General features: G+C 44.6%; 1 protein-coding gene across 1 annotated transcript; it reads right to left on the reverse strand.

Annotated features, from left to right (window-relative positions):
* Positions 1–5,159: 5,159 nt before the first annotated feature.
* LOC120398174 (olfactory receptor 52N4-like) lies at positions 5,160–6,098 on the reverse strand. Its single transcript, XM_039525304.1, has one exon. It carries the CDS (start codon positions 6,096–6,098, stop codon positions 5,160–5,162), a length of 939 nt encoding a protein of 312 aa, XP_039381238.1.
* Positions 6,099–23,750: the final 17,652 nt, after the last annotated feature.

The raw sequence follows: 23,750 nt of genomic DNA on the forward strand, positions 1-23,750 counted from the left end.
GCACACACACAATGGATGCCATTGGTGGTGTCACCTGATTCAAGGGGGCAGAAATTAACAACCAGCCTTCAGGTCTTGCTGTCACTCTCAAGGAACAGCCAGACAGCAACATTATTGGGGCTTAACTGTTTCACTAAAATCCCTCGGCTTTAAAAGCTCATTCATTGTTCCTTTCAGTCTGGCTTCTGCCTCCCTTCGATACCTGCACCACTTCTGGAGGGTGGGAACAAGGCCTGTAGCTAGGATCTCTGCCTCCATTTTGCCACATTCTGTTTTATTTTTGGTCCACGCCTTCCAGCGTTTCTCTGCAGTTGCCAAAATTTCCGAAGTCCACATGAGCAAGTCCAATTCTTTGGATTCCTTAAGGGCTTCTATCTGGTTTCCAGGATGTGCCAGGAGGCATTTTCCATAGAACCTTGTGAGCAAAATTAACTAACACTCTTAAATCTCTTAAGAGATCAATGCTCAAAATTATTTCTCCTCCCAAATTCATTGAGCCAAATTGCTCTTTATTTCTCCTCTTCCACACCTAATACAAAAGTGAACAATGCTCTTTGTATCATTAAACCCCTTTATGGTCTTAACTCCAGCAGGAGGACCAAGCAGGTTCTCATTCTGTGCACTCAACAAAGAAGAAATGACGTCTGTATCTAATAAAAAATTCTGTCCATATCCCCCTCCTTAAAACTTCACATAAAACATGAACCTCCCCCACCATTGGGGCCAAATGTGCCACTGCTGGGGGAGTTGGAGGTGCCTGGCCTGGCTGTAGTAGCAGTGCACTGGGGTTTTCCTACATGCTCAGCCAAACTTAACAAGCCATCCAGAGTGGCTGTCATAAACAGATAGTTAAGGGTTAAGGTCTCTTTTACCTGTAAAGGGTTAACATGCAGTACCTGATGACCACCTGACCAGAGAACCAATCAGAGACAGATTAATTTAAAATCTCTGTGGAGGGAAGCCTTTGTCTGTGTTCTTTGTAGAGCTCTCTTTGGATCTAAGAGAGGACAGTCATGTCTCCAAGTTCTCCTGGAGTAGTTTCTATTATTTAATAGTGAGTATTAATTAGAAAGGCGAATTAGTCTTATAATTTGATTTCTACATTTGCAATTTTGTGTTTGCTAAAGGAAATTCTTTATTCCTGTTTGCTGTTACTTTGCTTTCACTGAGAAAGAAGCGGGAGGGGGAATTCTCTCCAGAGATTGATAAGTTTAGACCCTGTATTGTTCCATCTTGGTTACAGAGACAGTGACTTTTCCTTTTTTATTCTTTAATAAATTCTTTTCTATTAAGGACTTGGTTGGTCTTTCCTTGGGTGGATTCTCAGGGAAAGAGGAGGGGGGGGTATCCCTCTATAGTTAAATCCCGGTGTCTCTCCTAGGAAAGGGAGGGGGAGGAAGCAGGGGAATGGTTTATTTCTCCTGGGTGTAAGAACTCCATGGATTTGGGGCGATTTTGGGGAAGGACTGTGTCCCAATCCACATTTCCTGATTGAGTGGTGGCAGTTTTACCAGATCTAAACTAGGATTTTAGTTTAGAGGGAAACCAAGGCAGGTCCCCACACAGGAACCCAACAGCTCCAAGTGGGGGTGAGACCTATGACAGGGGCTGTCTCCAAATTTCCACCCACCAGAGATCAAGAAATGTGACTCAACCCTTGAACAGCCTGTCTTCATTCACTTTCCTTTATTCCCCCCCTTTTTGCTCTCCATTAAAATCTTATGCAGGAGGAGCCATGGCGTCAAACAAGATTGCTCCTTGCAGAAACAAACTTTTCAGTCTTTGGGCCCAATCCTTCTTTTGCTAATTGATTGCTTTTCTGAAAACTGCTTCCCAGGCCCTAATCAGTATTGCCTGGAAACCATATCTTCGAAGTCAGTGAATATTCTCAAGGGACAGAGGGAGAGAAAAGAGGAGGGAGGGAGTGGGGGGAAGAGAAAAAGTGCAGAGAGAAAAAGTGGAGAATAGGGGAGAGAAGAGAAGCAGCAGGGAGATGGGGGATGAAGGACATAAATCCACACCGTGTAGAGGTCCAGCATAGGAGTTTATTACACACAGCGCTGGCGGAGTGTCACCTGGCTTTTTAGGCTCAGAGACACTGCCAATCAATTGATTACAATAGAATATATGGATTTTCCATGGGCAGGGGAAAGTGACAGGGTAGGCAGTTCCACACCCCGGGATAGGTTTTGCAGCAAGACAAGATAGCACATTAGCCAATGGTTAACAGGTTACATATTGTCTCCGCCCATGGTCTCAAGTTAGCAAGTTAACATTTAATTAATACTTTGATCAAATGTTATTAGTCTAAAATATATATGTTGAATTCTGATATGGGGTCCATAGGAATGGGTAGCTCCTTTGATTGTCCAGTGGGTACATTCCTAGGAGTTAAAGCAAAGAAAGACGGTTTTCTTTGTGTCTTAAGGCAGGCATTGGTCCTTTGGAAGGGGAGGTAGGAGGATGCCATATCTTATACTGACATGTGCCAACTTTTCATAACCTGAAGGTTGTATCTGTAGGAAGAACATCTCCCTATAGAAGAATCAAACACAAGGAACAGGGATTCTTTGTTCAATCTGCAACTCTAAATAAGACACAATTATTTAGTTCTTAGCTCCAACACCTGGCAATTTGCTGACCAGGCCTATCTTAGCAAGCAAGGCTTTCTGTTTACCCAGCTTTCTCTTAGCTGATCACTATTTGCTAGGCCTTTGGTCCCTTGACCATACTCTGGACTTTGGGTCTGGAAAAGAGCTGACACAATCCATAGACCAGGTTGTTATATAAACTGCACATGGATTTTAACCCTTCAGGGGAGAAGAAGCGGAGACAGCGGAAGTTAGAACAGAATGACTTAGGGAGAAAAGAAGCCTAAGCCACAAATCTAGAGGTTGGGCTCTGGGGGCCAGAGCATCTAGAACCTCTACCCCGAGCCCCTATCCTGGCTCCAACAGGAGAGTGGTAGTTGCTGCCACATCCACCGGTGTGAGACCAGCAGTGCCAGCTATCTTTGCCAGACATTCCAAGGATGTGCTCCGGATTAACAGGCCATCCACTTTTCCTTCAGCTCTAGTCTGGTCAGGGTGGAAGATCCTGACCACTACCTATTCTTCCCCTCCTGGGTTACCCCCCTAGGGACCAATCTCGCTTTCCATGGGGGCTATGGGCATCTGCAGCTCTTCCAGAATTTCAAGCAATGAACCATATAGGGACTGCCCAAGAGTTGAAGGCTACAACTCCCACAAATTGTCACAACTATTCCCTTCTGCTCTCCCCACATGGGTTTGTGCACACAAATTTTATTCTTACATTCACTGAGATCTGCCTAGATCTTATCCAGAAATTCCATTGGTACGGCTGTAACAGCATATTCACTCTTGGTTTTCTGTTGTTTCAGTCCAGACACTTTCAGTTCCGACCTGTTATTCTCTATCTCCCAGCAACACTCATGCCTCTGCAGTACCACTATCTGAGCTGCTCTCGGTCTGCATATATCTTTGTCTTTCTCAACTTTCTCTATTTCTGCCTTTAACTCCTTTATCTGCTTAGCTGCTTGCACCATTACCATATGCTTACAGAGCTGCAGGAATGCTCTGGGATAGATAAACCTCTGAGGTTTCCAAACACCATTGTCATGCACCTGCATGAGATCTGCTGAGTTCTGATACAAATCTTCTTCTAGCTTTTCTTTTTCTCCAAGTGTTCCCTGTCCGTCTGAACTATCTTTTTACTCAACACGGCTTTTCAGCCAGACCCTATAGTTCAGTAATGGAATGTGACTGTAAATCAAACCCACAAACTACAGCATGGATCAACCTGCAAACTACAGCTTGAATTACAGGCTGTTACCCTTTTTCACTGCCCCCTTCGCCTATTGCAACAAAGAAACATGCAAACAAACCACTTGCATTAATCCTTCCCGTCCCCTACACAGCTCCTGGCTAGCTCACCAAAATCTGTTACCCGGGTTTTCAGAACCCACAGCAGGGACAACTTAACTATTTCACTCCAGGCAGTGTCAGCAATAAATCAGTGGGAACACAGAAGTTCTGTCTGATCAAGGATTAAATACAAGCAAGCATGGTCTTGTCTAATACTGCAGTTTATTGTAGTTAAGCACATAGAGATATAAGCAATAGGTTTAGAGCATCCTAGATATTTATCTATAATCTGGAATGATATTGAGTAATTAACAGCAGGTTGACAATGGTCAGGTGCTCACCCGCTGGGTAGATAGGGTGTCAGGAAAACTCTCTCTCAAGATGCCTTCAGAGGACTACTCCAAAGCACACTGTATTTGCTGATCTTTTATAACTTATACAAAACACATAGGTCATAATGACCCCCACTCTATCATCACTTTTCCTAAATTTCAATAAACGTCCAATATCAAAGCCTTCTATACTCAGGGTTTACATATACTTATCTTATTTCATTCTCATGTATTTACATCTCAGGCCACTCCTCTACTTTGATTAGCACAAATTGACAGCTAGATTTTGACCTTGCATCTAAAAGCCTTCTTTCCAATAAGCCCTTAACTATGTGGTATTCTATTTTATTAATTGATAGTGGCTGAGTGCACATCTTGTGGTTGCAATTGGCTTCATCACATTCTGGGGTACACACCCCTCAGATACTGGGAAACACAGATCATTCCTCAAAAACCCACAGTTTCAGAACTCTGACCAACGAGCTCTAGTAGAATATCCTCAATACCTGTGGCAGCTTTCCTATTTTAGCACTTTCCAACTAAAATATAAATATTTGGTTTATCCTACAGGCTTATTGAAGGATTGGATGTAGAAAAATTGGGCCAATTTTGGTCACCGGATCTCTGTACATATGATAAAGAAGTTCAGTATTGTAGTTGCTTTTTTTTTCTCTTGCTATCAAAAAGTGTAGATTCAGTTATCTTCTTTTGGCCACAGAAAGGCTGAGTGACAGGGTGTGTGGATATGGGAGCTGATGAGTGAAGCTGAAAGAAGTCAGGTGATGGTCAGAGGGAGGGAAGTTAGTAACGGAGAGAGCAAAGCTTGGTGATGCAGTGATCAGAAATTGGGTGTGAGGAACTTTTCAGACTCTGAACTTTTCAGACTCTGAAATATCCTTTCCCCCTTTTGTCACACAGGTTTAAAATCAATGGCCCCAGGTGATCACCTTATACAAGTATATTTACCCACTTTGTCACGAAGCTCTTTGGTTTTGACCCCATAAATGATAGGGTTGAGTGTGGGGAGGAGAAGGAAATAGAGGTTGGCCAAGATGATGTGAACATGGGGAGCGATACCCTGACCAAACCGGTGTGTCAGAGTGGAGAAGAGGAAGGTAGGATAAGACGTCAGCATCACAAAGATGTGGGCTGTGCAGGTGTTAAGGGCTTTCTGGTGGGCTTTCTTGGAGGAGATTCTGAAGATGGCCCTGATGATCAGTCCGTAGGACAGGGCAATGAGTGTGAGGTCTAACCCAATTATTACAAATGCTACCACTAAGCCGTACGTCCTGCTGACTGTAATGTCCCCACACGACATCTTTGCCACAGCCATGTGGTCACAGTAAGTGTGGGGGATAATGCGGTTGGCACAGAATGGCTGCCTGCTCAGGAGCAGAGGCAGGGGCAGAACAAAGAGAAAAGCTCTTATCAAACCCACTAGCCCTAGCTTAGCTATTCGTGCATTGGTGAGGATGGTGGCGTATCTCAGAGGGTTACATATGGCAACATAGCGATCGAAGGCCATTGTCATAAGGACGGCTGAGTGCATCATAGAACCCACATGAAGGAAGAACATCTGGGTGAGGCAGCCCCCCAAAGTAATGCTTTTCAAATTGAACCAAAATATACACAGTGCCTTTGGCATGATGGAGGTAGACGTGCCAATGTCTGTGAGCGCCAGCATGCAGAGCAACAGGTACATCGGCTTATGCAGGGTCTGCTCCTTGCCTACAACAAACAGAACCATGAAATTTCCCAAAAGACCAAAAATGTAAAATGTAGAGAAAGGGATGGAAATCCAGATGTGAGCAGTTTCCAGGCCAGGGATGCCTGTTAGGATGAATGATGAGGGGTCAAAGGGGGTGAGATTGAAAGCTGCCATGGTGTGGTTTATGCATCCATCGAGTTCAGAAATGCTCAAGGTGCCTGTAAAGGGAGAGAAGCACAGTGAAGGGGGTTACACACTTTATAACAAATAGTACGGTTTATATTTTACAGTTATCACTAATCTAGAACTGAGGCTGAGCAGTGAGGTGGCAACATTCAGAGATGGCACCAGATTATTTAGGTCATACTAAAGTCCGGAGAAGTCCTCAGAGTGAGCTAACCTAGCCAGGTGAACAGGCAGCCTGATGGCAGATGAACTTCCATGTCAATAACTGCCACATATTTGCCCACTGGAGGGAAAAGCTTGAACTCCTCAAACATCCAGCAAGGTTCTAATTTTACTGTATGAACTGAGGACAGGGACCTGGGAATCATGGTACACATGAGGACATTCAATTAAACTGAAATGTGGCAAATAAAGAAAACAGATTTTTAAATTATTCTTTTTTTTTTGCTCAATGCCAAATTAGACTTAGGAACTCATTGCCCCAAGGCGTAGTTGAGGCCATGAGCCAAGTAAGAACCAGGAAGAATTTGGACATTTACATGGATAATGAGACTATCCGGTTACGATTGTTACAGCTGAATAAATATTTTGCAAAGCCTTTACGCACTCAGGACAGTTAGATCATCCTTCACATACACCTACTCCTGGGTTTCTTATACCTTCTTCTGCAGCCCCTGGGGCTGTCACTGTCAGAGAGGACACTGGACTAATTAGACAACGGGTCTGATCCATGATGCAATTGCTATGTTGGAAAGGAGCCAAGTTTCTCCCATGGAAACGGACATTATCATGCTGGGCTTTGACTTTGTGCTCAGCAGAATGGTCACGAAGGGCACAAGGGTCAGACACTTTCTTGCGGGCACCCAGATTTGTCTGAAGCATAAGTTACAGGTGTTAACTGACAAGTGTAAGCAGAGACATTTCTCATGCCTGAATATTCATGCAGTTTGCAGATGACCCAAAAATTGGTGGATCGTAAATAATGAAGAGGACAGGTCACTGATTCAGAGCAATCTGGATTGGTTGGTAAACTGAGTCAAAGCAGATATAGCCATGTAGATATCTACATCTAAGATCAAATAATGTAGCAATGCTTACACGATGAGGGACTGCCGTAGCAAGGGCAACGACTCTGAACAAGATTTGGGGGTGTGAAGGGATAATTAGCTAAACATGAGCTCCCAGTGTGACCATGTGGCCAAAAGAACCAATGTGATTCTTGGATGATAACAAGGGAATCTCAAGGGGAAGTAAAGAAATTATTTTACCTCTATATTTTGTACCGGAATGATGGCTGTTTGAATTCAGTATCTAGTTCTGGTGCCCATGGATAAAGATGGATGTTGATACACTAAAGAGGGTTCAGAGAAGAAACACAAGAATTATTACAAGATTAGAAAACCTGCAGTGATAGACTCAAAGAGCTCAATCTGTGTCGTTTAACAAAGACGGTTAAGGGGTGACTTGATAACAGTCTGTAAGCACCTACACGGGGAACCAATATTTTATAACAGGCTTTTTAGGCTAGTATACAGAGATGTAACATGATCCAATGGCTGGTAGTTGAAGTTAAAGAAATTCTGACTGGAAATAAAGTATTAATTTTTTAAACAGAGAGAATATTTAAGCATTGTAGCAATTTACCAAGGGTCTTGGTGGATTCTTCATCAGTTAGAATTTTTAAAACAAGGTTGGATGTTTCTCTAAATGATCTGCTCTAGGAATAATTTGGGGGAAATTTTCTGGCCTGTGTTATACAGGCCTGTGTAATACAGATTAGATGATCACAGTGGTTCCTTCTGACCTTGGAATCCCCGAACATATCCCCAGGAGTCAGCTAGAGGAATTTTGCCTGCAAGGTCATTTATGAGCTTACTGAAGAAATTTTTTTTCTATTCATGACCACATTGAATTTAGCCCCATGGTGAGAAATTCTCATATGAATGCAGCACCTTGGAAATGTTACACTAGGTGTGTATTTCACAAGGCTGAGGAATCCCATGAGGCGCTGCGTGGATGATATGCATTTTAGGTGAGAAAAATAATGACCTTAACCCCTAAAATCTCCACACTGAGGAATGAATGTAGAACCCTCACCATTGACTAACCGAGCTGACTAGCATATGGTCCCAGAGCATCTTGGGTTTAACGTACTTGTCCCAGTGGCCCACTGTTTCAGGCAACTTCCAGTGTCTTAGTCACATGGCAGATATATTTACCTAGGTCCTCACCTGTCCTAGAGTTGCCTGCTAATATTATATAATGTTCAGGCTTCTCAGCTTGTAAGTTGTTCCTGTGTAGCAATTCTTGAAGCACCACGCGGTATGTATGGATCTATCACAGAGTTGGGCAAACTATGGCCTGCGGGCCACATCTGGCCTGCGGGACCATCCTACCTGGCCCTTGAGCTCCCGGCCAGGGAGATTAGCCCCCAGACCTTCCCTGCTGTCCCTGCTGCCCCGCAGCTACGCCGCCGCATGGGTAGTGTGGCTGGCTCAGGCCGGGCAGCAGGGCTGCGAGCTCTTGCAGCTCTGAGCAGCATGGTAAGGGAGCAGGGGACGAGGGAAGTTGGATAAGGGGAAGGGAGCTCCAGGGAGCAGGGGGCGGTTGTATGGGGTCGAGGTTTGGAGGGGTGGTCAGGGGCCAGGGAACAGGGGTGGGGTTGGATAGGTGTGGGAGTACCATGGGGGGATGTCAGGGGGTGGGGTGTGGATAGTGGTCTAGGCAGTCAGGGGACAGGGATCAAAGGGTGTTGGATAGGGGGTGGGGTCCAGGGAGTGGTTGGGGCGGGGAGTCCCAGGACGGGGCAGTCATGGGACAAGGAGAAGGGAGGTTGGATGCATAAAGAGTTTGGAGGGGAGTGGGAAGTGGGAGGGGGCGGATGGAGGCGAGGGTCCAGGCTGTTTGGGAAGGCACAGCCTTCCCTACCCGGCCCTCCATACAGTTTCACAACCCTGATGTGGCCTTCGGGCCAAAAAGTTTGCCCACCCTTAGCCTATCAAGAGAAGTCACACAGACTTGGCATTTGCCATTTGTGAGATTTCTCACCGTTGAGACACAGTCACTGATTATCCTGCAGTCAAGGGAGCAGGTGGGATGGGAGGTATCTCACACCATGCAGATGAAGAGCGGTGGTGAGGGTGGGGTGTCTCGGAGGTTGTGGGAGCCAGGGATGACGGGGGAGCATGGATAAATTATTGGGGACAAGCATGTTTTTGGAAGCGGGGCACCCTGGGATGGGGAAGAAGAGTATGGGCAGGGGTCAGAGTATGATGGGAGATTGAACCAACTGAGGAGGAAAGATGAGGCATTTTACTGGTGGAAAGAACCACTGAAGTTACATAATTAACATTCAACAACAACCACTGGAAACAGAACTGAGTAAAAGTTGTGACACCCATGCTGAAGTTCTGTGTCTTGGCAGGGCAAATGGACCCTGTGACACCCCTCCTCCCGCCCTGCCCCAAACATACTCGGGGCCAGGAAAAATCTCAGCCCTGGCCTAGGACCAACAATCACAAACAAAAATTGAATTTCAACAGTGCTGCCCAACTTCCTATGTATATGCCACTCGGTCCCCTCCCCCAACACCCAGTGCTGCTCAGCTGTCCCTGTACACCCCTGCCTGCCCCACTACTATCACCACCAGGATGATTTAGTTGAGGATTGGCCCTGCTTTCAGCAGGGGGTTGGACTAGATACCTCCTGAGGTCCCTTCCAACCCTGATATTCTATGATTCTATGATTCATCAGCACTGCCTGCCTGTCCCTTTACACCCGGCTCCCCACACATATAACCCTCAGGGTTGCCTTCCAGCCTGTGTTCATTCCACACACTGCCCCACAACCCCCAGTACTGGCGACTTATCCATGTACACCCCTCTACTACCACAATTTACCACCCTACCACACACAGACACCCCTCACCCAGGACCAAAACCAAGTGCTAAACCCCACAGAAATACCTCCACAGATTAGGTTAAACTCAGTGTCTGCCTGCACTGGGGAAAAGGGGGAGATCGGCCTGAACTGACTTTCTGGGGGTGAAGGGAACCCCAGCAGCAGCTCACCATGCCCATGGAAGGAGAGAGGGACAGACCCAGAAGAAGAATGAGAGGATGCGGAAACTAAAAGTAGCCTTTCCTGAAAAAAATTGTTATCCTCATTGTTCTGAACCTCTAATCCTGTAAGTCTGAGATTTCAGCAACTCTCCTGTCAGTTCTTCTTTGGTCCAAATGAGTTCACCCTTCCTTAGAGGCAACAGGACGACTACAGTTGAAGTCACTGGAAGTTCATGGTTGGTATAAATAAGGCCATTTATTTAAGTCCCTACAGGTGGATTGAGGTTGAACTCCTGGCCGTGTTCGGAGTTTTACCACCGATCTCAATGGGACCAGATTCCCCCTTATTGTTTAAATTTCAGCTCTGAGCTGCTCCAGTTCCTGCCACAGAGAGCACACTTCTGCTAGGTCACTGAGAGAATCTGATAGAAACCCCCAGTTTATGTAACATTCTGAGACTGGGCATGAAAGATGGGGATTTCAAAACACACAGGGGACCTGATTTTGCTCTTAGGGAGGCCAGTGTCAATCTGAAGTGACCCAGTGAAGGCAGAATGTGAGAGCAGAATCTGGACAGTGTGTGACCCATTCTTGTTGTGAACCCTCTGGTAACACCGATACCCATGGCAGAGGCTTTGGCTGTACCAGATAACACCACAGTGAAGTTGCTGAACTGAAAGAATTGAACGAACCAGGGGAAAAACCACACAGCCCAAAAAAGGAAGCTACTGAGTCAGACAGAAGGATACAGTAAAAGACAAGGAACTGATCTCAAAAACAAATATTTTTCTAAACTAGTTACAATAAATGTGTAGTTGCAGTTTTACTAGGTAAATCCCTTGGTGTTTCTGACAATACTGAACAGTTCAAGTCATCGTGCTGGTGAATTCCTGTCCAGATCGTTCTTGACTTGAACCATGGAACCCTTCCTGAGCCCCTACCACTAACTTTTATGCCAACACAGGCAACTCACCGAAATCCCATTCAGCAGAGAGAGGAAATCTCCTTACAGCAACAGGAAAGCAGAGCCCTGTGAATCAGCGTATGAATCTCATGTGTCTGAGACTCAGTGTGCTGGACAGCAACCTTTATGATTCCCCTGTACAGTCCCTGAGGACTCTCAGATTGGCCAGGACTCCCAGACAATTCCCTCCGCTCCATGAGCAGCGGGAAGAGCAGGAAACAGACCGTGGAGAACTTCCTGAGAGCCTCCCCCAGGACTGAAGAAATTATTTGCTAATGCCAGGGGTTCAGATTATCAAGGCAAACTGAGTCTTGGAGTCTGTGCAGCCTAGCAATTGGTGATGGCTTTATTTTTTGCGTGTAATCTACTGCCATCTGCACTACATGTGGGATGCTGCCACAAGATACAGGACCAAAAACCATTTTCAATAGATCATAGAAGCTTAGTGCTGCATACCACCCATGCAGTTGTAATATCTAATCCATTAGGCTCTGAAAAGTCACTGCCACCATGTGGAGAACAAATGACGTGATCCTGAATTAATGCAGGCCAAGAAGCATGGAAAAGTCTTTTTTCTCCCAAGATTCTGGCATCAAAGGTTTTGCCAGTATCCCTTTGTGAGGTCTAAAGTGGGTATATATCTGGCAGCTCCCAATTGTTATTATAGTTCATCTACTCTCTGTATGAGGTAAGCATCCAATTTCAATACAGTGTTGATCTTTCAGAAATCGATGCAGAAACAGATTGTATTGTCCTGCATCAGAACTGCTACTGTGGGATTTCTCCACTCACTTTTCAATTTCTTCACCACTCCCAGGACCAACATGACCTGAAGTTCATCTCACATGGTATCCCACATTTCATGAGGGAACAGCCATAGAGTTTCCCTGATCTGTTGCCTCGGGGATTATTTCACTAGGGTGGTATTTTAGATAGGTGTGCCCTGCTGGGGTGAGAACACAGTGGTAAAATAAACAAACAACTGCAACATCTGGCTTTTTTTCCAGCTACAGTCACTCCTCCATGCCTGGTGCCAGGAGGACTAATTTGGGCTCCGGATGGTATGAGTGTGACACATTTTCACCCCCAGGGTGCAGTCTGGGAGCCAAGGGAACTGCTGCACCCCTCTCACCACCCATCTGGGGTGGCCCTTGTTCACCCTGCTTTGCTGGTGATTCATCCTCTCCCAACCCTGTTATCACCCAACAAAACAGCAGATGGCGCCACACATCCAACTGAGCTATCTGAGGGCTTACCTAAACCACCCAAATACAAAAAGCGGACACCAGTCAATTTGCCAGCTCCCAGGCTCCCACCCCTGATGGAAGTATAAACAAAGAATTATACTCTCTTGCACTGCACAGGCATCTGTACAATATAAGCTCATTAATAGAGTTTGCCCTCCCCGCGATGTGGGAAGGATATGCAAGAAGCCTGTCTTAACCAAGCCAAGATCTTCCACAGACACTTCCCTCAAAGGCACGCAGGTTTAGATAAAACAAAAAATAAATGTAACTACAAAAAGATAAGATTTTAAGTGATTATAAGTGATAGCAAACGTATCAAATCAGATTACCTAGCAAATAAACAAAACCATACACTAAGCCTAAGATATTAAACAGATTTGGATATGAATCATCCATTTTTTACCTTGCCTGGTGATACAAGCAGTCCACCAGGTTTCCATACACAGACTAGAAATCCTTTTAGCCTGGGACTAGCACTTCCCCCAGTCCAGTTCCTCAGGTGTTTCCAGGAGTTCTCTTGTGTGGGGAGTGAAACCACTAGATGTTGTCACACTCCACATAATATAGATTTAACATATGGCAGGAATCTTGTCTTCCCAAAACAGTTCCCAGACCAGTTTGTGGAAAAATATAGGTACCCAAAATGGAGTTGAGTGTCCTGTGGTCTGGTCACATGCCCTTGCATGGACTGTAAAGTCATAGCAGCCAATATTTATAGGCTGTCTGGAGCTTTCTTGGGAAGGCTCACCAGGTTGGGGATAAGCTTCTCCTAAAGCCTATTGGTTCTCCTAACGGCCCACTACCCCAGATAGGCCCTTCAGAACCAGCTGTCTAAAGTAGAAGCATTTTGCCTAGTGAGTGTCAACCAGGTGTAACTACATTTGAATTACAGATTCATAGTCAATATTCATAACTTCAGATACAAAAATGATACATGCATACAAATAGGATAGTCCTTTTCAGAAAATCATAACTTTTCCTATGACACCTGACAATACATATCATGTACAAAATGTATCACATATGTTATATTTATATCATAATCATACAACTTTGAAGAATAGGGGATGGAGTATCACGAGGTAATGAAGAGGATCCCCTCCTAAGCTTTTAAAAGATACAAATGATAGCAAGTTTGATATAGGAGGAATGATACGCATTCAAAAACATAATCTCAACTAGACAGACAAAATGACAGGGTTTAAATTAGCTGTTACCACTTAAGAAAGAGATCTTGGCATCATTGTAGATAGTGCTCTGAAAACATCTGATTATGTTTTCCAATGTGGATTACTTTGCATTTCTCAACACTGAATTTCATCTGCCATTTTGATGCTCAGTCACCCAATTTTGAGAGATCCTTTTGTAGTTCTTTGCAATCTTCCTGGTACTTAACTATCTTCAGTAGTTTTGTATCCTGCGCATTTTGTCACCTCACTCTATACCCTTTTTTTCCAGATAATTTCTGAATATGTTGAATAGAACTGGTCCCAGTACAGACTCCTGGGAGACACCACTATTTTCCTCTCTCCATTCTGAAAACTGGCCATCTATTCCTACCCTTTGTTTCTTATCTTTTAACCAGTTATCTATCCATGAGTGGACCTTCCCTCTTATCCTAGGACTGCTTACTTTGCTTAAGAGCCTTTTTATGAGGGACCTTCTAAAAGGCTTTTTGAAAATCTAAATACACTATATCCACTGGATCCCCCTTATCCGCATGCTTTTTGACCCCTCAAAGAATTCTAGTAGATTTGGGAGGCATGATTTTCTTTTTACAAAAAACATGTTGACTATTCCCCAACAAATTATATTTATATGTGTCTGACAATTTTGTTCTTTACTATAATTTCAACCATTTGCTCAATACAGAAGTCAGGCTTACTGGACTGTAATTGTTTGGATCACCTCTGGAGCCCTTTAAAAAATTGGCATCTTATTAGCTATCCTGCAGTCATTTGGTACAGAATCTCATTTAAATGATAGATTATAGACTACAGTTAGCGGTTCTGCAATTTCACGTTTGAGTTCCTTTGGAACTCTTGGGTGAATCCCATCTGGTCCTGGTGACTCAGTACTGTTTAATTTGTCAATTTGTTTCTAAACCTCTTCTAATGACACCTTGATCTGGGACAGTTTCTCAGATTTGGCACCTAAAAAGAATGGCTCAGGTTTTGGAATCTCCCTCACATTCTGAGCCATGAAGGCCAATGCAAAGAATTTATTTAGTTTGTCCATGATGGCCTTATCGTCCTTGAGTGCTCCTTTAGCATCTCCATCATCCAGTGATCTCACCAACTGATTAGCAGGCTTCCTTCTTCTGATATACTTAAAATATAATTTTTACTATTACTTTTTGAGTTTTCGTCTAGATGTTCTTCAAATTCCTTTTTTCCTTCCGAATTATATTTGAACACTTAATTTGCTAAAGTTTTTGTTCCTTTCTATTTTCCTCAATGGAATTTAACTTCCACCATTGTGAAGGATTCCATTTTTCCTCTCTCTGATTCTTTTACTTTGTTTTTCATCTGTGGTGGCACTTTTTTGGTCCTCTAACAAGGTTTTTTTAGTTTGGGGTATACATTTAAATTGAGGTCTCCTACAGTGTCTTTAAAAAATTTCCATTCACCTTGCAGGGATTTCATTTTTGCATTATACCTTTTAATTTCTGTTTAAGTAAGTTCCTCATTTTTATGTATTTCCCCTTTCTCAAATTAAATGCTACCATGATGGGCTTCTGTGGTGTTTCCTCCCTCACCAATAGGGATGTTAGATTTTATTATTTTTGTCACTATTACTAAACAGTCCAGCTATATTCACCACTTGGACCAGATCTTGTGCTTTCATATATAGTACCACTCCACCACCAGCATGACCTGCTCCACCCTTCTGATATATTTTGTTCCCTGGTATTTACTGTTTCCCATTGATTATCCTCATTCCACAAAGTTTCTGTGATGCCTATTATATCTATAGCCTTATTTAACACAAGATACTCAAAATCATCCATCCTGTTTAGACTGTAGCACTAGTATATAAGCACCTGAAAATGGTCACTCTTTAGCTGTCTGCCATTATGTGATGTAGTTGAATGGGAATCATCTTCATTTCTCATCAGATCCTACTTGTATTTTATCATCTTCCATCCTCTATTCTTTACTAAGATATAGAGAATCTCCATTAACAGATGTCTGGGTCTCTCTCCTTGAAACTGTCTGGGAACTATTAACATCTGGAGTAGTGTGTCCAGTTTTGGGCCCCACACTACAAAAAGGATGTGGAAAAATTGAAAAGAGCCCAGCAGAGAGCAACAAAAATGATTAGGGGCTTTGGAGCACTTGATTTATGAGGAGAGGCTGAGGGAACTGGGTTTATTTAGTCTGCAGAAAAGAAGAATGAGGAGGAATTTGATAGCTACTACCTGAAAGGGGGTTCCAAAGAGGATGGATCTAGACTGTTCTCAGTGGCAGCAGATGACAAAACAAGGAGTAATGGTCTCAAGTTGCAATGGGGGAGGATTAAGTTAGCTATTAGGAAAAAACTTTTTCAGTAGGAGGGTGGTGAAGCACTGGAATGAATCATAGGGTTAGAAGGGGCCTCAGGAGGTCATCTAGTCTAATCCACTGCTCAAAGCAGGACCAATCCCCAGATTTTTACACCACTTCCCCAAATGGCCCCTCTCAAGGATTGAGCTTGTAACCCTGGGTTTAGTAGACCCATGCTCAAACCCCTGAGCTAGCCCTCCCCCCAATTAAGGTTACAATGGGTTACCTAGGGAGGTGGTAGAATGTCCTTCCTTAGAGGTTTTTAAGGTCAGACTTGACAAAGTCCTGGCTGGGATGATTGAGTTGGGGATTAGTCCCTTCCAACCCTGATATTCTATGATTCTATTACTCTAGTTATATGTCCCCAGCACAAAAGCTGCCAAGACTGACACAGCATTGATGGGTGTGGTTTCAGAGCTCAATATATCCTCATTCCTCATCTTGTGCCACCCCTTGATATGGAGCAGCTGTTGGAGACAGGAGCACTGAAAATGTCAGCTGGAGTTCTCATACTCATATCAGTCCCATCCATGGGAGCTGAGGTACTCATTGTTCTGTCACAGGGTTATAATGGACTGTAATAGCCATCTAGTGTAACCTCCTGCCAAGTTGAAGGATTTGTTGTGTCCAAGACAGATGGCTATCCATCTGCCTTCTGAAAACCTCCTGTGACGAAGCTTCCACAATCTCCATAGGCAGTCTGTTCCACGTTTCATACAGTTAGGAAGTTTTTCTTGAGATTTAATCTAAATCTGCTATGCTGGGTTTTTCCAGCAGCCCAGGGAGTTCTTGACCTTGGTGGGCAGTGCCAGAAATTTATCTAGTCTGTCTCTGTTTGGTCTGTAGATTGAGCTGAACCACAAATGGAGGTGGCATCTGAAGCCTGGCATGAGGTATCACCACTGTGCCAGCCACCATATGCCCCAGGAGTTGGAGGCAGTATCTGGCTGATATTTGAGGATTATTTTGCATTGTCTCTCTGAGCATGGCCAAGGAGAGGAACTTGTGCTGAGGCAGGAGCACTTTGGCCTGTAATGAGTTGAAGTTGGTCCCTTTGTACTCTAGGCTCTGTACAGGGGTGAAGGTTGATTTTTGGATGCTGATCTGCAGACCCAGTTCCATAAAGAAGTCTAATGCAGTGTTGGTGCAACCTGACAGGCCTTCTTGAAGGAGCAGTCTGTGAGGGGACAATCGTCTAAGTAGGGGTACAAGTGAGCTGCCACTCCTGAGAGAACCTGGGAGAATACTCTTAGAGCTGATGGTAGCCCAAAGGGGAGTGTTATGTACTGGGAGTGGTCATGTCCTTAGGTGAATCTGAGGAACCAACTGTAGGACAGTCAGATTGAGATATGGAAATAGGCGTCCTGAAGATCAAGGGCTGAAAACCAGCCTCCTTCTTCCATTGCTGGAATAATCATTGCTAGAGAGACCATCTTGAATTGTTGAGCTTTGACAAACATGTTCAGTGATCTGAGGTCTAGGTTGGGTCTCCAACCTCCCTTCTCCTTGGGTATTAGGAAATAGCGAGAATAAAAACCTTTGCCTGGTAGATGTTGAGGTGAAGAAGGAATGAGTGCTTTAAGAGCACAGGGTGCTAACTCACAAAACTCAGATCCGACTGATGACCAAAAGTCTGTGACAGGCATTTGTGAAAATGTGTGCTGCAGTTTCTTGTCACTTGATAGAACTATAAGGCTTTTCACTTCTTTAGAAGACAGCATAAGTGGGGGGTTTGGCCTAAAGGTGAATGAGTTCCTGATCCATTGATTACATTTGTCTTTGCCCATTTCAGGGAAGTATTTTTTCCAAACTGCTCTTGCAGACCCCCTAAGTGCCGAACAATTGGATAGTGACAACTGACAGATCAGCATGATGTTGCACAACATCCTCCACTGTTGGAAACATGCAAAGAGATCCCAGCTGCACACATGAAGACCAAGGTTCAAGTTTTCTGTCTGACTATTAGCAATGAAAACATTTGCATCTCCTCCCTGAAGTGACACATTCAGAGAGTTCAGTTGCTCTCCACTTGTAGAGCATTTCTGTGACACACTTTGGATATCCTTGTTGTCATATCTGGCTGCCATATTCATATTTTTGGTAAGAAAAATATGGACTTCCTCACACAGTTCACAGAGACTTGTCAGCATCTTGCCCCTGGATAGCTAATGAACTTCTGCATGTAACAACAACTATGTGAAGTTTGCCCCCATCTCTTCACATAAAATGGCAAAAACCCTTGAATTAATTTGGAGCAACTATATAAAGTTTATAATTATTATTGCAACTGAAAGAACACTGCTGAACTCCTCTGCCATCTTCTTAGCAGCCAGTGCCTGAATGTGGATCATACAATGATTCCAGGTTGCTGAGGAAGCCACTTCTTGTACATTTGTCACAAGCCCGCTCTGTTGTCCCAGCATAGACCATGCTCCATCGCTGCAAATTCCAAAACAATGTCCCCAATCAAGGCCTTTGTCTTGGACAAAAATTATTTGATACTTTAAAAGGCTCTTCACCAGTTGTTCGTGTTGGTAGTGGAAGGCAAAACAGAAATTCCTTTTTTAATGCTATTGCTGTAGAAAAATGATTATACACCAGGAGCTGTGCAAGATGTTAGATACAGTAGAACCTCAGCATTGTGAACACCTTGGGAATGGAGGTGACTGCAATTCTGAAATGTTCATAGCTCTGAACAAAACTTTATGGTTGTTCTTTAAAAAGTTCATCATTGAATACTGACTTATTGCAGCTCTGAAACTTTAGTATGGAGATGAAAAATGCTGTTTTCCCTTTATTTTTAGTAATTTAGGTTTAACCCAGGACTGTACTCTATTTCCTTTTGTGTGTGTGTGTGTGTGTGTGTCTCTGCTGCTGCCTGGTTGAGTACTTCTGCTTCCATATGAGATGTGTGGTTGACTAGTCAGTTCATAACTCTGAGGTTCTACTGTTATCGGAAGCCTCATGTATCTGAACTGAATAATAAGGGCTCTGCCAACACTTTCTAGGAACTGCTCTTTAACATCAGTATCCATCTCCACAATACAATGTATAACTGTGTCGTTGGAAAGTGGGATCACATCTAGCTGTGATGCTGCTTTCTCTCCTATCATCACTCGTAGGTATCCTTTGCAGCTGGAAGTAGTTGTATCTCACCTAGATTCTGTTGCTTACCAGCCTTGGGAATGCTCAAAGCCACACAGTAAGAAGCCTCAGTAGCCTTCCTGTTACCACTGCTGTACACTTCAAGAACTTAACTCATTGAGCTTCCTCTGAAAAAAGCTTGACGGGTTTAGGTACTAAGGTAGGGTGTCTTGTTTTGAGATGCTGGCGCAGCTTGCAGGGCTACATAATATTGTTTTCCAGTACTTCGCAACGTACGACACATGGAGGCCTTGCTGCATCGCTGGATCCGCTCCACATAAAGCCCAGTTTGAAATGAGCTGCATCATATTTTCTGCATTTTGCTGGAACCTCTGCTGCTTCCCTCACTTTGGCTTGTGTTGTGCACTTTTCTCCCGTCGTCATAAAACGACCTGTGAAAGCTGTTTTTCATTGTAAGCACTGCTGATAATCGTTTTAAGTTTCTTTTTAAGTCCTTGGGGGGAACCACCCAACTGACATATGACATGTCACAATTGCCAAGAGACCCTGCGCGGGACTGGTGTAGAGCCCTAAAGAGCCCCATGAGGCTGCATCTCCCGCCGTCACCCCAGGCTCTCGCTGTCACCTCACACAGATTGAGCCTCCCTTTACACATTCCCACACTTCCCATACCTTGCAAACCGCTGCTCTAAGCAGATCTGAATGAAAGCAACTATCCAGGACAAGAACACGACATGTGTTCTGGAACGATTGGCTACTTTTTCAGCTCTTTCATACAAATCCTCGTCACTTGCAGAATTAAGCGTATTTGGCTGAATGGTGCTCAGTTGATCGGCACCTACCTGTAAGCTGTGAAAGTGATTGGAATGCTGTGCATTTATTATATTGAGACACCTGTAAAATGTGTTCACTTTGAAAAATATTTCTGAGTTGGCAAGTCTTTCACCTTTTGACGGCTATTGTTCCGAGTTGGTTGGCAGGGGCGTGCTGTCTAGTAGTCAGGGCTTAGGTCTGTGACATGCAGGGGGTTGTTGGTAGGGGATTCCAGGCCATTCCAGTGCACCAGGCTTTGTCCCAGGGCCCTTTGGGTGGCTGTCAATACTCTGACAGCTGGGAATGAAAAGGCAGCATGGGTGGTGCATGGTTCTGGCATTTGGGGAGGCTGGCCCAAGCACCGGAAGCTCCCCTGGCGCCCGGACTATGGCCCCTGCCCCTTGTTCCACCTCCCTTCTGCTATTGCTGCCTTGCCCACCGCTATCGATTCCCTCCCCTCCTCTATCTCCCCTTCCACATGGCCCCACTGCTCAGTGAGTTCCTCCACCCTCCACCCCCAGAATCCCCACCACCTGCCATTAGCTGAGTCCCTACCTCCTCTCCTCCTCCTCCTGTACCCCAAGGGCCACCGCCTGCTGCCCACCAAGTCCAAGGAAGTTTTGAATTGATTGAAAGGGCATTTGAATATTTACTGAGCAGTCCATCAGTGCCCTCTGGATCACACTTTAGTCCTGCACCTGCACTTTTAGCAATGTCCATTGACTGGGATGAAAACCTGTGATTACAATCACCTAACAGTGTGTCCAACACAGGAAAATACAGCTGTCTGACTCATTTTCCTTTAGCATTTTTAGCTGGTTCCTATTCTCATTCTCTCTTGTAAGTACTGTACAGCCAAGGAAGGTTTTTTTTCCCCATAGGTCGTTTGTGAGCGTACTCTTCATCGACACCGGGGGTATCAGGGACATCGTGCAGCTCACGGAACTTTTGGGCTTCCTGCTTAGCATCCTGCTTAGCGCTGGGTGGCATATGTTCTAACACTTGGACAGTTCCCTGCTGTACACTGCAGACCTGAGAACGTACCATTCCCTGTTCCTGCAGAGCTTCGCATGCTACGTGAATCATACTAAGAACATGCTAAAAGAAGACCAAGCACAGACAAACATGGATATTCTGCCCATTCTTCAACAAACCAAATGCTCCAATAAATCTTTGGTAGGGAGGCTCTTACAGGCCCAACAAGCTGCTGAGAAGCTCTCATGGAGTTCTTTGCAAGAGATGCATCTTTCCATCTGGATGACCATCTTGTGTCACTTAAACTGGACGATTTCAGTTTCACTCCAATCGTTTTCTGGGCCTCCAAGTAAGCATGATGTGTGCCCGGCTGTGAAAAGAAGGTAAACAAGCCTTCTAGACTATAACAAAAAAATTGTGTTGCTGCCCTGCTTACTTTGTATGCCTCAAATAAAACCAAATACAATTCATGAGCCATGCAGTGTATATATATATAGCGGGGCGGGGGGGAGATTCTCTTGCAGCAGTTTTGGAGGTACTCCAGTTACATGACCTGCCATTACAGTGGCCCCATCATAACACTATGCCACAACCAGCAAGTTTGCAGTCCACGATGCTTGTAAAAAATGTTGAATGCTGTGATAGAGGGCACCAGTATCCCCATTCTCAAAGCAATCAATAAATCCTAGAAGTCGTTCCTTTATTTCCAGATTTTCTGTGTCTCTCACACAGACTGTCATTTCTCCTTGTTTAAAACTGTGTGCTTTGTCAACAAGAACAGTGCAAAACCCATTATCATGAACTTTCTGAATGATTATGCTTTTCATAATATCAAGAGAAAATTGTTAAAGCTTGTTCGGAGTTGAGTGGCTTGTGAGATTGAATGTACCCGTCCATTTTTTTATTTGTTTCTTGTTGTTGTTTTGTGAATGGTTCGTCATACTGTGAAAACAAATTGAATAATTACTGAAAGTTTCCAGGATTTGCTGATTCTTCTCTCTCTTCCTGTCCCTGCAGTGCAATCTCTTGGTTAGCCAGGTAAAGCAGTACCTTGGGGATTCTTGCAGCATAGTTTGTTTTCCTGTTATGCCATCTTGTGAGAATGTGACAACTGTGCCATTAAGGAGACCACTTCTTTTCACTGTTTGAATAACTGCCACCTTTCACAACACTGCTTGTGTATGGGAGCTTGGATATTTCTGAAGCTTTTTTCCTACATTTTCCCAGTTTCTTACTCCTCTTTGATGAATGCAGGATCTCTCAAACCACTGGAAAACTGTCTGAAAGGAAACCAGAAAACTGCATCTGCCTTTTCACTGTACTCTAAAAAAGAAAATGTCTTGTTATATTCCGATGTCAGTGAGAAAGACCAAGACACAACTTTGCTTATTCTAGTTTCCCTAGTTTGCTTTCTCTCTTTCTTTGGACTTTGCACCAATTAATCACCTATGGCATTGGCTCTTTGGTTGATGTCTGGCTCCAATACCTGACCCAGCTGTGGGATTCCTCCTGCTGCTCTGGAGTGACTGAGCTCAGGCGGCTGGAACACAGGGGTCCAGGAGGACACTTTGAAATGTGATTCTGTTTTTCACTGGGGAGTGGCAGGTGGTAGGGGCGTCAGGGGAGGGGTGTCTGGATGGAGTAGAGGAAGGACTCAGCAGGCTGCGAGTGGAGGGGACATGAAGGAGTGGGGTGCAGGAGAGGAGGGAGTAAGGACTCAGTGAATACTGCGGCATACGCGGGGTCCACCAGGGGCATGGAAGTAGGGGAGATTTGATGAGTGGTTGGCTGTGGGGGCCTCAGCAGAGGGGCAGAGCAGGGAAAGGAAGAGGTGGAGCATGGGTGGTGCCACAGGAAAAAAGCGAGAGGGGGTATCGGGGTCAGAGCACAGTGGGGTCACCACATCCCAGGCATCCACGCTCTCAAAGGTGGTGGGGCAGTGGCTGAACCACAGGGGAGGTTTAGCCTCCCATGGCCTATTATGCCCCCCGCCTATGTAAGGTGGCCACTTCCTACCACCTCCCTGAGGACGTCCCAAAGTCTCTGTCTGGGGTAAGGCAGCATGAAGGGTGTCTGCTCACCCCAAGGCACCTTCTGGTGGCTGCATGTAGCGAGGTAATTCGCCTTTCCTCTCAGATAGCAACTGCCTCTTCCTGTGCTCTGTCCCGGCCTCCGAGGACCAGCTCAGTCCAAGGGCTCTCCCCTGCTGGGGTAGGCCAAATAGCAAATGAAGGGGATCAATCAAGTCCAGCATTCATATGAGAGATGAATGCATCTCTCTCAGGCTGTCTCTGCAGCAGGCCCACCCTTTCCTCAGGGAGAGACCTTTGGGCAGTTGTTCAGAGTGAGATTCTGCCTTTCCTCAACTCATCTCCCCATGGAGCTGCCGGTAGCAGGTCTATTCTCCTCTCCTCCACATTCTCCAAAATGTGCTGTTCTTCTGCCTTTTTGCCTCTCTCAGGCACTTCTCTTCATAATTGATTTGTCTGCCTCATTTTTCTGATAATTTACTTGCTGAACATTTGGCTTTTTAAACTAAATTTGAAATGTAGCTACAAGTTCAGTGGTTTTAGGAAGTAATACTGCTGCTTTGTATAGGTCTGTGTCTTTGGATGGTAGCAGTTTTGAAAAAGCAGATACTGTTTCCAGAATAGTATCAGAGGGGTAGCCGTGTTAGTCTGGTTCTGTAAAAGCAGCAAAGAATCCTGTGGCACCTTATAGACTAACAGACGTTTTGCAGCATGAGCTTTCGTGGGTGAATGCCCACTTCGTCGGATGCAAGAGTCTCTTGCATCCGACAAAGTGGGCATTCACCCACGAAAGCTCATGCTGCAAAACGTCTGTTAGTCTATAAGGTGCCGCAGGATTCTTTGCTGTTTCCAGAATATTTCTTTGGAGCGCAATGAGAAAAAAAAATTAGAATTTTCCAT

This window comes from Mauremys reevesii, linkage group 1 (genome assembly GCF_016161935.1).
Source record: "Mauremys reevesii isolate NIE-2019 linkage group 1, ASM1616193v1, whole genome shotgun sequence".
Classification (NCBI taxonomy): domain Eukaryota; kingdom Metazoa; phylum Chordata; order Testudines; family Geoemydidae; genus Mauremys; species Mauremys reevesii.